We start from the raw sequence: 12,990 nt of genomic DNA on the forward strand, positions 1-12,990 counted from the left end.
GGGTTGTCTGAGCTTAGTGATTTTCTTGCAAATATTTTATTGCCAAATTAGGTAACATCATCTAGACAGAAGTGTTAGATTGAAGTGTTAAAATGCAAGGTTGTCCATTACATTACATTCTCTGCCAGCAGTTATGGCAATAGGAGCCAAGTTGGATGACTTTAAAAGATTGGTTAGCCATGGATATGTATTGCACACATCAAACTTGTATATTTTTTGCATACTAAATTTATTAACTTTGTTGTCCAGATAACATTGAAGTGGCATATCTCAAAACCCTTACTAAGGATAATATAGTGCAGTTTTATAAGGTAAGCTGATCCAGGTTTTGATTAAATTATTATTAAAAGACATATTTATAATGCTAAGATATAATGTACTTGACAGTTTTATAAAGATTGTGGTAATTTAAGATCATATGGATGAAATATTAAATATTGGTATGCAAATTCTTCTATATACTCCACATAACATAGTATATTAACAGTTATTTCATTGATTATCATCATTAAATAAAGGAAACATGCAATGACTTGTAAATAGATATATTGGAAAAATCGAATACCAAACAATTAATTCCACATTTTTAATTATTTAATAATTGCCATTTAGATGTTAATAGATAAGATTCTTAATAAATGCTTATATTGCTTCTTTCAAGAGCTTTAGCAAGCTATGCAGATTCTAGTAAAAGGTTAACTATTCAGCAAATAAATCAATATTGGATGACAATGTATATTCAGAATGCATTTTCTAAACAAAGATTTGATAGAATGATTTGATCCGAAGGTGACATGGAAATTATTTTTACTTTGCATGTTCGTTTTTGTGATTTGCAGAGGTGCTATAGTATCTATCCTGTGAAAATAAAAATAGTTATCAGTGTAATAATTAATTGTAGGTTAATGTTCTAAACAGAATCAAGATAATGTGTGCCTTGTTTTTATGGATCATTGTTATTCAATTGTATTACTGAAGCTCTGGCTGTGTAATTTATGGGGGGATTGCGGTTAACAGGAGCTCATAATAAATTTTTCTTTCTTGCCTTAGGAATAGAGAAACCTTGCAATAATTGCTTTAAATTATGAATGCTTATTTCATTTGAAGCAGTGCTAACAAAATGTGAAGATGCCAACTACTATTATTTATAATAGACTTTTATTGCCAGAGAATTAAATAATTAAAATGTGTGTTTAGTTAAATTGTCTGTTTACAGTTGTGAATAATTCTGATTTAGTCCTTTCCCAGCTAAAACACTTGAGGCTTTTGATGAGTTGCAACTAGATTTATTTTTTACCATGTATTTAGTACTTCTCCTAAGCATTGGTACACGTTTTTGGAAGTAAGCTGAGAAGAATTATTAGTTCTTATAACATTTTATCTTGTAGCTCATTTACTAACTTTGTTCTGAATTTCATGTATTCATGTAATGTGTGTTGAATCTGGACATCTTCCTAGTAGAGGAGCTGTACTGAAGAAAGTAGAAAGGATTGGCCTTAGGAAAAGTAAGCATCATGAGCTTAGATAATATAACTCATACAGTGAAATCAGATGCAGTGAGGATCTTGTGCCTTGTACATAGCTACCTCTTCCTGTTAGTATTCATGGTAGCACCCAGATCACTTGTCATGCAATATTAAAGGCTCCTTGGTGGATTTCAATTTCGCTCTTCTAAACCTAGGGCCAGCAAAGAGATAGGTGGGGAAAAACAGTAAGGGAGGTCAGCTAAGTTTTTTTTCTTTCCCCTTTGATGAAAAGCTATGACGGGGAATTCATGGGACCAGTGAGCTGATAGAAAACATGACTTTAAGCCATTAAGAGAGTCTGCAAACACAGACCCCAGTGGAATCATCATCAGTCCATGAAGATTTAAAGTGTTTTAAACACAGTACGAGATGGGGAACAGTGCATGTAAGAACCTAACCTGTACAGTGTCTAAGGGCTTTAAATGGTAGTGCATACAATCTATTCATCACGCAGCATATTTTTTTGGCCTTAACGAACTTAATGGTGGCAAGTATGCATCTACTCCTTTTGGAGTGGGGAAAAAAAAAAAGCCAAAACTTGCCTGTGCCCTGCTATTGGCTTTGCAGAAATGCTATTAATTTGTTCCCGCTCAATCTTATGCCAATTTGAAAGATAAAAACCTGTTGAATTTTATGGCTCCAAATTAGCATTGATGTTGAGTGACTAGGTCTTCCCAAGAAAACCAGAATTTTGGCTTTAAGACCCATTCATCATAAGTTCTCCCTCCTTATAGAATTCTATTATGGCCTGCAGACTTTTCCTGTGAGTAAAATTATTGCTTCCCCATCATTGTATTGCTGCTGAGTGCCTGTCAATCTGTTTCAGAGGTTCAAAATTCTTTTGGTTAAGGCAGCTCCCATTGAACTGGCCTTGATAATAGATAGGGGCTACAATGCAGCCTGCTTCAGTTCATGATGTCTGCAATAAAATGACCAAATCTATTACATCTAATTTGGTTGACTGTATTTCCGTACTGCATCCTAATGTCATACTGGCATACTATTTACTTAACCTTATTTGTTCAGTTCACTCATTTGTAGAGCCATTTCTTATCTCGCCTCATTTGGCAGGACTTGAGGAGAAGTACCATAGGACTCCATTCACCAAGAGATGCTGTCCTTGAGATCAGAATGAACCTTAGACCCCTTCACATGTATTTTTCTGTCATCTTTTTTTACATCAGCATACATGCAGAAATGCCTTTGCCACTCCTTGACAAAAGCCTAGGATTTTTCAATGAGGGAGAGGCTGTCTGGGTCCTACTCGCAGACCAGACCCCACCATTAGCGATAGAATTGCTAAATTTCTTTCTGCAGCAACTTCTATAGGAAGACATAATATGTCCAAATTTTGGAGCGATGATATAATGTAGCATCTTCAGTCTGTTATGTTATTGTATTTTTATTTTATCCCATTATTTTATTTTATGTTTTACACATTATTATTTTATTAATTCTCTGGTTTTAAGTCTATTTTTTAATGTTTTAATGTTACAATTATACTGCTTTAATTGTATTTAGTCATTGTTTCCTTTTTCTTTTTTACCTGGTTTGTCATTTACCATAGTTAGATAAATTTGATTTGATTTGATTTAGCATTAATATTTCTCGAAAACCCTTTGCTGCAGGGTGTAGTTTGTTTAGCTATTTGCATTATTTCTTACCATTGCAAAGATGGATTTTTTCTTGGTTTTTACAGGAATAATTAACCCTAATTTATTTATACATAGGAAATGTTGGCAGTAGATGCCCAAAGAAGGCACAAAATATCGGTCCATGTACTAGCAAGGGAAATGAATTCCTGTAAGTACCAAATGCACAAATGACCTCTAGTCAAGTTGGCCCCTAAAGATAGTTGTACTGTAGAGCAAGCATGCTGTCCTGTGACCTTTAATGGATGAATAGAAATATATTCATTGATTTACATGAATGACACTTAAATTATAAACGTAATAGTGAAGGAACCAATTGCATTGAAGTATTCCACTTGCAGTCCATTTATATAGATATGGAAATAATTATAAGATGAACGTAGCAGCCATATTTTGTAGAATTGGTACTGCCCAATTTAGATCAGCTGTGATCTGTTGTACCTGAGTTTATTGTAATCAGCGGTGAATGCTGTAGAGTGCTGATGCAGGACTTTCTGTAGAAGTCAGAATAGGAAATAGTGATTCAACAGTACTGCTATAAAGTGCTCATGGTGAATTGTGAAATTACATTAGCATGAATGCCCTAGCACAGGGGTGTTCAAACTTGGCCCTTTGGAGAGTGGTGGACTTCAACTCCCAGAATTCTCCAACTAGCAACTTGCTTAAATTTATAGCTCATGCTGGCTGGGGAATTCTGGGAGTTGAAGTCCACCACTCTCCAAAGGGCCAAGTTTGGACACCCCTGCCCTAGCATATCTCTGAACTGTGAGTTGCTGGCAGGAAACAGTTTTCTTGAAGTTCCCAGCTCTAACTAGAAATTCAGTTTGGAATTTGATTACAAAATCCTTTTCTTACGTTCTGCCACAATCTCGTCACAACAGAAAACTAGAAACAGCTGAGGGAATATCCACGCACCATTTTGTCAACAGTATCCTATTACCAACAGGTTCAGTAGTGAAAGACTTGTGTTTGTTTCCTTTTGAAAGATTTTTGCTATATACCACATTGCCCTCAAACACTTGCGTATGAGTTTAAGCAGGCAACCATCCTCTGTGACTGTTATTTTGATAAAAATCTGCAAATTTCCAAGTACAAGGAAGCAAGGATTTCTAAGTACAAGGAAGCAATGCATATCTTTTATCTGTTTAATATATGTTATAGAGTTCTTTATTAGCCTTTAAAATATTTATTATTATTAAATAGGTCCTGTTGTAGGAGAGTTTCCAAGCCAAAATGATATAAGTCTAACACCAGCACCACCACTGCCACAGGTAAAAAAAAAAGGGATATTTTCATAACTATTTCTAAAAGAGAAATGCTCAAAATGCCATCTGGTTTGTGCAGTTCTAAATAATGTTTCAATTATTAAACAGTTGCATTTATCTGACATGCTAATAAGTTAATGATTAAGATTTTGCAATCCAGATTTCAACAATATATGAAACAGGAATTATGAGATGTAAATTTGGGTTCAAAGGAAACAAGGCACCCAAGATCATATTCATCCCCAGTGAATTCTGGAAAAGGCAAGAGAATTCCAAAAGAACACCCAGTTTTGCTTGATGGATTATATAGAGGCTTTTGATTACATAGATAATTACAAATTGTGAACGGACCTTAGAAAAGTGCACCATGCCAAGTGCCTATGGAAGAATATTTATGATGACCAAGAGAAGCAGTTAGAATTTTGAGGCCCCCAAAGATTTAGTATTCGGTATCAGGTGAAGTAACCACTTCACTCGGGCAGGCAAGAATCATTGGAGAGAAACAGTGGTGGGTTGCTACCGGTTCGCCCCGGTTCAAGTGAACCGGTAACAGCGGTGGTGGGAGGCTCTGCCCGCCCACCCAGACGTCATCAAATACACTCTGCGCATGTGCAGAAGCGGTGCATGTGCAAACTGGTAGCAAAGGTAAGTGAAACCCATCACATGGAAAAATGGAAATAATCAAAAAAAAGGATGATAGAAAAACAAGTTGACTAGATGATATCACTAAACAACAGAAGTATAAATTTACAAAAAGCACAAGAAGCAGTTCCTATCAGACAGTCTTGACAAAAAGATGATTGGGTTACCCAAATGTAGAAGCAACTAAAAAACAAGCACAACCAATCCACATATTTACACTGATTAGGTAACTAAGTTTATGACAGTACAGTGACTTTAATGCAATAGATAATTTATCATTTATCATTAAGACATGTTTTCCTTAATTGAGCACTTGTTCGGATTTCAGCTTGTCTAAAATTCCTTTTTTAGGATTTTAGATCTACATTTTAGATTTAAATCTAAAATCCCATTTGCTTGTTAATTCATTCAAATGCTGATCGTCAGCTTCTCAGTTGGGCATTCTAAACTGTCAGCAATTTTTCCTGAGCTAATTTCCTGGTTGACTTAAATTTATCTTTTGGTAGTAATATTGCACATTTTACATAGAACTTAATTTCACTCACATTGGCACATAGAGTGTTTTTGTCTGCAGTTTCTCACATTGAACTTTTATACAATAGAATATACAATCCTATTTCAGAAGAATTGGGTCCAAGTCTGATTTCTGGGTTTGTTTTTTAATGACGGTTTTGTAGTTAAAACCTGTGCCTTTTTCAGCTTTCAGTGATTCTGCCTGTCTTGTGCAGCATATCAGTAGGAGCATACTTGGTTCTCAGTGGCTATCTTTGTACAATGCTTTGTTTACAGCCGATTGTGATTGAAAACATGACTGAGTTCAAACGCAGCCTACCACTTTTCCCTCTGGTGAAACCTCATATCAATTTCATGGCCGCAAAACTGTGAAGAATCTTGCTGGATGAAGAACTGGAAGAGGATTAATATGCCTTCAGTGGCTTTTCATAATGGACAAAGACCTTATCCTTTAGGACAAGTGATCCAGGATTCCTGATTCCTTCTAGGTTCATCCAGCATCAATGCTGCAATAGGGATACTGCAAGTTAAGCAAGTACGCTCTAGTCATGTGTTATATGTTTGTCATAGAGCCACTACCTGAGACTAACATTAAGTGGTATATATGAAGATCTATGTAGGTAAATGGTATATTTTACAATAATGTGACCCTTTAAAAGTTTAGTTTGCATGGATTGTGAAGAAGTTTCCATACCAGTCTGATCTTCACTTGCAAATCATTGCTTTTTTTTTAAAGATCAACTGTTTTGGAAGCATATTTTACTGGACAAGAAAGAAAATATTATTAAAAGGCCATATTGATGTTTTTAAGGGAAGCATGGAGTGATACCATTTTTTTAAAAAAAATAGATTCTTGGAAGCAGCCATTTAGATTCTATGTAAAAATCAGTGGAAAGGGGGAGGAAAAAAATTAACAAATATCTTTGAAGAGTTATTAGAAAAGTCAAAATAGTTTTAATCTTTATATCTGTTTCAGAAGATTTTATATACAGACTAGTAAAATGCTGGAAACACTTGGGTAGCCATGTTTTTCTTGCCAAGAGTCTTAGTTTATGTTTATAAACTTTACATTTTCTTAGGGTTGCACTGATAATGTTTCTTTCACTTATAAATAAAATTATTATGGCAATTTTTTTTTCTTTCAGTTGTCATGTACTGTTTTAGGACAAATCTAATGAAACTTGGGTGTATTGTATCTTCTTAAAAGGCCATCAATAATTCTTGGTAGTTATTTAAATTGTAGGCAAACACTCCTCCTTTATCAGAAATTTAATATTTGCCTAGATCCCCTGCACACTGTGTGAACATCAACTGTGGTCACCTAGCACGATCAGCCTTACACACACACACTCAGTCTGCACCTTTCTCCATTAAGACTTGTGCAATTTCTCATGCCACACGGAGCTCTTTCTAGGAATAGAAAGTGGGAACTAATACGCAATTACAGAGTTCATGCACATCAGCAGTAATTATCAGTCTAATGATGCAGACGTTGAATTTCCCCCCAATCATTTGTCTGCTCAAAAGATCTCAGTATTTTAAATGCAGCCTGCATCATCTTTATGTGGCACTTCAGGCATCTTTGGCTTACCACCTGCTGCTTAGTGACTGTTTAAAGTTACAGCTGTCCCGAGAAAGAGAATTTACAACCCAAATTTGAAGTTCTTACAGTCAGAACCCCTTCGCAGTCATGTGACTGAACTGCAGGTGTTGAGCAACATGCTGCATTTGCAGAATCCCATGGTCATGTTGCTGTGTTTTACAATAGTTTGTTGTAAGACTGCCCATGATTTGCTTAATGACCACAGCCTGCTCTTAACTACTGCCATAAAAGGGTAAAATTGAGCCTGTGGCCTGTTTACAACTGTCACAACAAACAACCATAATAGGCAGACTCCATTACGGTCGTTTGTGAGAGACTACTTGATTCAGAGTAGCAACCATTTGCCAATTGATTCTGAGGAAGGAAGGAGAGAAAATTGTGCAAAATAAACCAGAAACAAGTATAAATGGAGTTAATATTTTAATTGTCAAACTAAAAAAATATTAATCAAGCTTTTGAATGGTTATGCCACCAAAAAGCACATGGAGAAAGACCAGTTGCTAATTTGAGGCTGGGGCTGGAGAGTGAAATCGCATTATGTTATTGCAGTTCGTGCTAAGTTTCCAAGTTCATTCCCCTGATTTTAGTATTAAGTGGTTAGACATGAGGATCTTACACTCAAATATTAAAGGCTTTAAAAGATGAGACTAGAACGTGTGTATTATTAGGGTTACACCACTTATATGCTTTTGTTATGATTAATTCCACTGATGCCTTGTTTATTGTAAAATGTATGTTACATCTTCTGGAAGATACAATATATAGAGCAGTTTACACTAATGTAGAAAAATGACTAAAGAGAGAACATAGAAGTAAGCGAAGTGCTATATAATTATTATATTTCATCTTGATGGGTTAATTTGAAAATTACAGCATATTGTTACATCATATACTTGAATGCCTCGGAGGTTCATCATTTTGTTCCTCAAGAAGATGTACATTTCAACTAGTAGACGAGATAGGAGCATTTTAACCGTAAGCTTCAAAGATTCTTCTTTATTGGTACAAGATAGGAGCATTGTCACTTAACATCGAAACAAACTGTAAACTGATCTGATGGCATCTGTCAGATGCTCCCTTCCCACTGTAACAAATGGCAGTTTGTTGAAGCTACATAGAGGGTTTTTCAGTGCTCTGAAGTCTATTAGCAAGAGGTCATTTGGAATGTGAATGCGAACACAGTTCTGTTTGCTACTTATTAGAACAAGGATATCTACACAGCTATAGCCTTCAAGATGCATGTCATCTTGTGGAACCCTCATTAAATTTGTAGAATAGTTCCAGTTATCCAATAAATAATGCTTAATATAATTGTATCAAATTATTTTTATTCACAAACCATGAAAAACATGCAACAATATTTATCGCAAAATCCATATAAAGATTTCTCTTTTTATATAGTTTTCTTCCCAATTTAGTATCTTTGGGTGTGTTTACATTGCAGGATTACTCTTAGGAGTCCCAGACAGTTTGGTAATACTTAGTGAAAATTTTGACAATCGTAATCCTATCACATCTGGAGTGTGCTAGATGGTAGGAGGCTGTCCTAGAATGACAGTACAAATTTGCACAACTTTCTTGTTACTAGGGCTAGTTCTAGTCACATTTTAAGACAAGGATGGCCAATTTACTGCCCTATTTAGTTCTATATTGCAATGAAAAGAGAACACCTATAATTGGGCCTGTTTTTGGTGATTCTCATCTGCTGATTTTTTTTTTCAGATGGGAGGAAAGATGCTATAATTTGAGCTTGAATAATGTTCTTTGTATCTATTTTCATTTATCTTGTCCCATTTCTTAATAATAAGAAAAAGCTACTTGGAATTTGGAGAGAGAAGGCAAACCAATTAAATTAGAATTAAAGTAGCATAACTAATTATGCTACTTTATAGAAATATGGACCTTCGTCTGCAAAAACAGACACACACAAGTATTTGTTCATGGATTTATCTATCTGATACAGGTAGTCTTCGACTTACAGCCATTTGTTCAGCAACTATTAGAAATTACTATGGGACTTCAAACCTGTGCCTAAACTTAAAGCTGTTGCAGCGTGCCTGCAATCACATGATCAAAATTTCGCTGCAGAGATGGCTAAATTGACTGCTTTGATTAAAGAAAAAAACACAATTATTTTTGTTTCTATTGGACTTTGTGCTTGAGGTAGAAAAAAAAAGAAACTTTGATTTTGGGTTTTACGAATTAAATAGGTTTGTTGATACAGAAATGACTAGTTTACACTAAAGTAAAAAGTTGAGGTTTGATGCTATTATCTTATTCTACTGCACCAATGTCTTTTCTTTCTTTTTTCCCTTTTCCCTACACTTTTTCCTTCCCTTCTCTCTTATTTTCTTACTATTTTCTTTTGTATTTTTGTATTATATATTATAAACTAATTAAAAAATTGGCTGCTTGGTAATTTGCCCGCACTTATGACCCCTGGGGCACTCTAACTCCCCCCATTTATCTACCTCCCCCATTTAGGGCCTTTTGGCACCCTGCTGCTCTGTGCTTCACCACCTCAGCTGGCCTTCACTGCCATCTCCTCCAGCTGCAAACGTGCCCAGCCTGGATCCGGGGCTGTATGGAGCTGGTTGCTTGTAGCAGAAAAGAAAAAATATGCACAAAGGGCAACAGTGGACCAGGGTCCCTTTGCAAAGAGCTCCCAGGTGGGGCTGATGCTGGCTTTGCACTGCGAAAAAAGGGGTATGGGGTGAGGCTGCTTTGGGATTCTCCCCCCCCCTTTTTTTTTTTTAAGTTACAAAGCCAGCCACGTATAGCCCAAGAGCATGATGAAAAGAAGGGGCCACTTTGTGTCCTTTCCTGCCCTTTTTGGCTGCACAAAATTAGCTGCACCCAGTCCAGAAATGGGGCGTTGAAGGTCAGCTGGAGTGGCAAGGCACAGAGGGCATAAGGAGTCTTGGAATGCAGGGTGGCGAGAGCAACTGGCACTTAATGGGGATGGCTGCAGCTGCCTGGAGTGTAGCATAACAGCCTGGGAGTTGTGCAGTTCTGGGGTTGCTGGGCAAATCAAAAATATTTGATGTAGTTCAGATATTCACCACTCAATAACACCCACTCAGGAAGACCATCAGCCAACTACATTAAGAGATACAGCGACACCCCTCTCACACCTTTGTAAGTTCTACCAGAAGCCTTCACTCTCTGCAAGGAAGACTCTTCAGACATCATATCCCAGGTCAATATCACAAAGATGTTTTAGTTCCAAGTTTTATTACGGTTCTAAGCCAGTATTCTAGAAAACCTGCATCCTTTTTAGACTATGGGTGAGCCATTTTTTCCAGGCCAAGGACCATACTTGGTCCTCAAGCATCATGGCAGGAGCTACATTTCAAACATCAGTGAGCAGTTTTTTTAAAAATGTGATTATTATTTCACTAAAATTAAAAACAATAAAGGTGGGATAAAGATCAAATCAGTAAAATTAATATGGTGATGACAGGGTGCAGGTGGCTAAAATGGAAGAAATTGGCATGTTTGTGTGTGTGTTAGAAACAGTCTCTTACTGAGACTCAGGGCTGGAAGGAACCAAGCATAGAATGGCTTGGAAAGATAATAGTTGCCAGGATTGTCACTTTACAACCGCATCACTTAGTGACCAATATTCTGGTCCCAATTGTTGTCATAAGTCAAGGATTACTTGTAATTACCTTCACCTCTAGTCTCTATATCTGCTTAACAAAGTTGTCTTTGTTGTTGCCCAATATCCATTACTAAAGCTATATCTATTTGTCAAATTAGTTAAAAATGATATGTATTGTATGAGGTTTTTTTAAAGGTAGACATTTGTATAGATAGTCTTCAACTTATGACCACAATTGGGCCCAAAATTTTCATTGCTAAGCAAGATAGTTGAGTGAGTTTTGGCTCAGTTTACGACCTTTCTTGCCACAGTTGTTAAATCAAGAACTGCCTGTACTATAAATTTAAAATGGATATGGGAGGGATATTTAAGCTTGCAGAGAGGCCAAGAACTGTCAGTTACGCCTGCAATGAAAATAAGATTTTAGAATGAAGTGTAGTTCCTATTGCACTGTAGTAATTACTTTCATAGTCATACCTGTTACTCTCTTTATACCAGATGTTACAAGTATGAAAAAAAGCATAGAAATTCATTTATATCACAAGTGTAACATGGGTTGTATCCAAGTTAAATATAGGGACGATCATTATTACAATACTAACTATCGGGGCTGAAGTTACCACATGGACAAAACATCTTTTTCTGATGTAACATTGGTAGAGTGCATGCCAATTTTTCAGACTGAATCTTATATTTGGAAGTACTCAGTCTGGAATCTTGGGGAGGAATGCATGATCCATAACTGCAAAGGGAAGGTCAGTGGACATACAAAAGTTGGCTAGTTTGTCTCAGCAGCCACCATTTCTGCTAATCAAAGTCCCCCTTTAAAAAATCACATTTAAGTTTGCAGGAGGCTATCAATTGAAGGATACTTGAAAGCAGCCTCTGTCACTCGATCTATATTCATTTATTGGATTTTTACTCAAATTATAGAACGGAAGAATATGGGCTCTTCAAAACATTACTAAACTCTGTTTCTTTTATCCCTCACCTTTGTCCCTGCTGAATACAGTACGTTTCTGAGCATTATAGTTTAGTTATATCTGGAAAGCCACATAGACTGGGTTCTAGCCAAAGGTATGATAAAATAGCAATGCGAGTTTAGGGCTACATTAGAAGGTAATGAACTTGGCATGCCCTTGTAGTAGGAATAGATCATACTCACTAGTAGGTATTTTAAGTGTTCTCCAGCATTTTATAGTTTGCATTTGATAAAACAATGCAGTTTGATAACTCAGGCATTCAGTGGATTCTCTCTAGTAGATCCAAAGCTGCAGTGTCGACAAGCAATAACAGATTACTTAGTTACACTGTTAATCAGTTCTAGTGCTCATTAACAAAATGTATGTAATCATAAATAATGACTAAATAACTGTAATTTTTGCAAGTGCTGTTTTAAAAAGTTGATTTAGAATCCGGGTGCATGTTGACACAGTATGGCGGAGTGTTTGTCATACTCTTGATAATAAACAATCTGAATACCTTGTCTGGCTTTCTTAGATTGTTTTGATTAATAACGTGGTTGTCAGTCTGATTTATTGGATTGAGGAGGCCATTTTAGGAATACAGGAGGTGATGCTAAGGTTTTTTTAATTATGGCAGCATGTAATATGTTAACAATGGCTATTAGCTGCTTTCCAAAACATGCATTTTGGGAGGGAAATTTTGATTTGGGCTCACACTACACATGTGTCAAAGGAAGTTGTTAATCCTTTTATTCCAGTCATTTTTTTTTCCTTTGGAGTTGAAGTGTGTCAAAGCCAACAAATTTTGGGATTAAACAAACTAACATCATGATGTCCCCCAGGCAAAGGCATACAGTATACATGCCCATGCAAATACTGATAGTCCTCGATTTATGACCATAATTGAGCTTCAAAATTTCTATTGCTAAGCAAGAGTTTACATGATTTTTGCCTCATTTTATGACCTTTCTCGCCACAATTGTTAAGTGAATCACTGCAGTTATTAATAACATGGCTGTTAAGTATATCTGGCTTCCTGTTGATTTTGCTTGTTGGGAGATTGCAAAAGGAGATCACATGACCTCCCAGACACTGCAGCCATCATAAATACATGCCAGTTCCCAGAGCCTCCATATGTTGATAACGTGACCTTGGAGATGCTGTAACAGTTGTTTGAAAAACACTCATTTTTTTCCAGTGCAGTCATTAAACAAATGGTT

The 12,990-nt window shown here is 36.3% G+C and overlaps 1 protein-coding gene across 6 annotated transcripts in view; it reads left to right on the forward strand.

Moving 5' to 3' along the window:
- The window catches only part of IDE (insulin degrading enzyme), a 78,425-nt gene extending 66,134 nt beyond the window's left edge, over window positions 1-12,291 (forward strand). For all 6 annotated transcript variants that reach the window (XM_058187617.1, XM_058187614.1, XM_058187618.1 and 3 more), the window contains exons 22-25: window positions 250-311; window positions 3,257-3,329; window positions 4,382-4,449; window positions 5,875-12,291. In XM_058187617.1, the coding sequence (XP_058043600.1) occupies window positions 250-311; window positions 3,257-3,329; window positions 4,382-4,449; window positions 5,875-5,970 (299 nt within the window). In that variant the 3' untranslated portion in view covers window positions 5,971-12,291. The remainder of the gene's footprint in view (window positions 1-249; window positions 312-3,256; window positions 3,330-4,381; window positions 4,450-5,874) is intronic.
- The last annotated feature ends 699 nt before the right edge of the window (window positions 12,292-12,990 follow it).

This window comes from Ahaetulla prasina, chromosome 6 (assembly GCF_028640845.1).
Source record: "Ahaetulla prasina isolate Xishuangbanna chromosome 6, ASM2864084v1, whole genome shotgun sequence".
Lineage (NCBI taxonomy): Eukaryota > Metazoa > Chordata > Lepidosauria > Squamata > Colubridae > Ahaetulla > Ahaetulla prasina.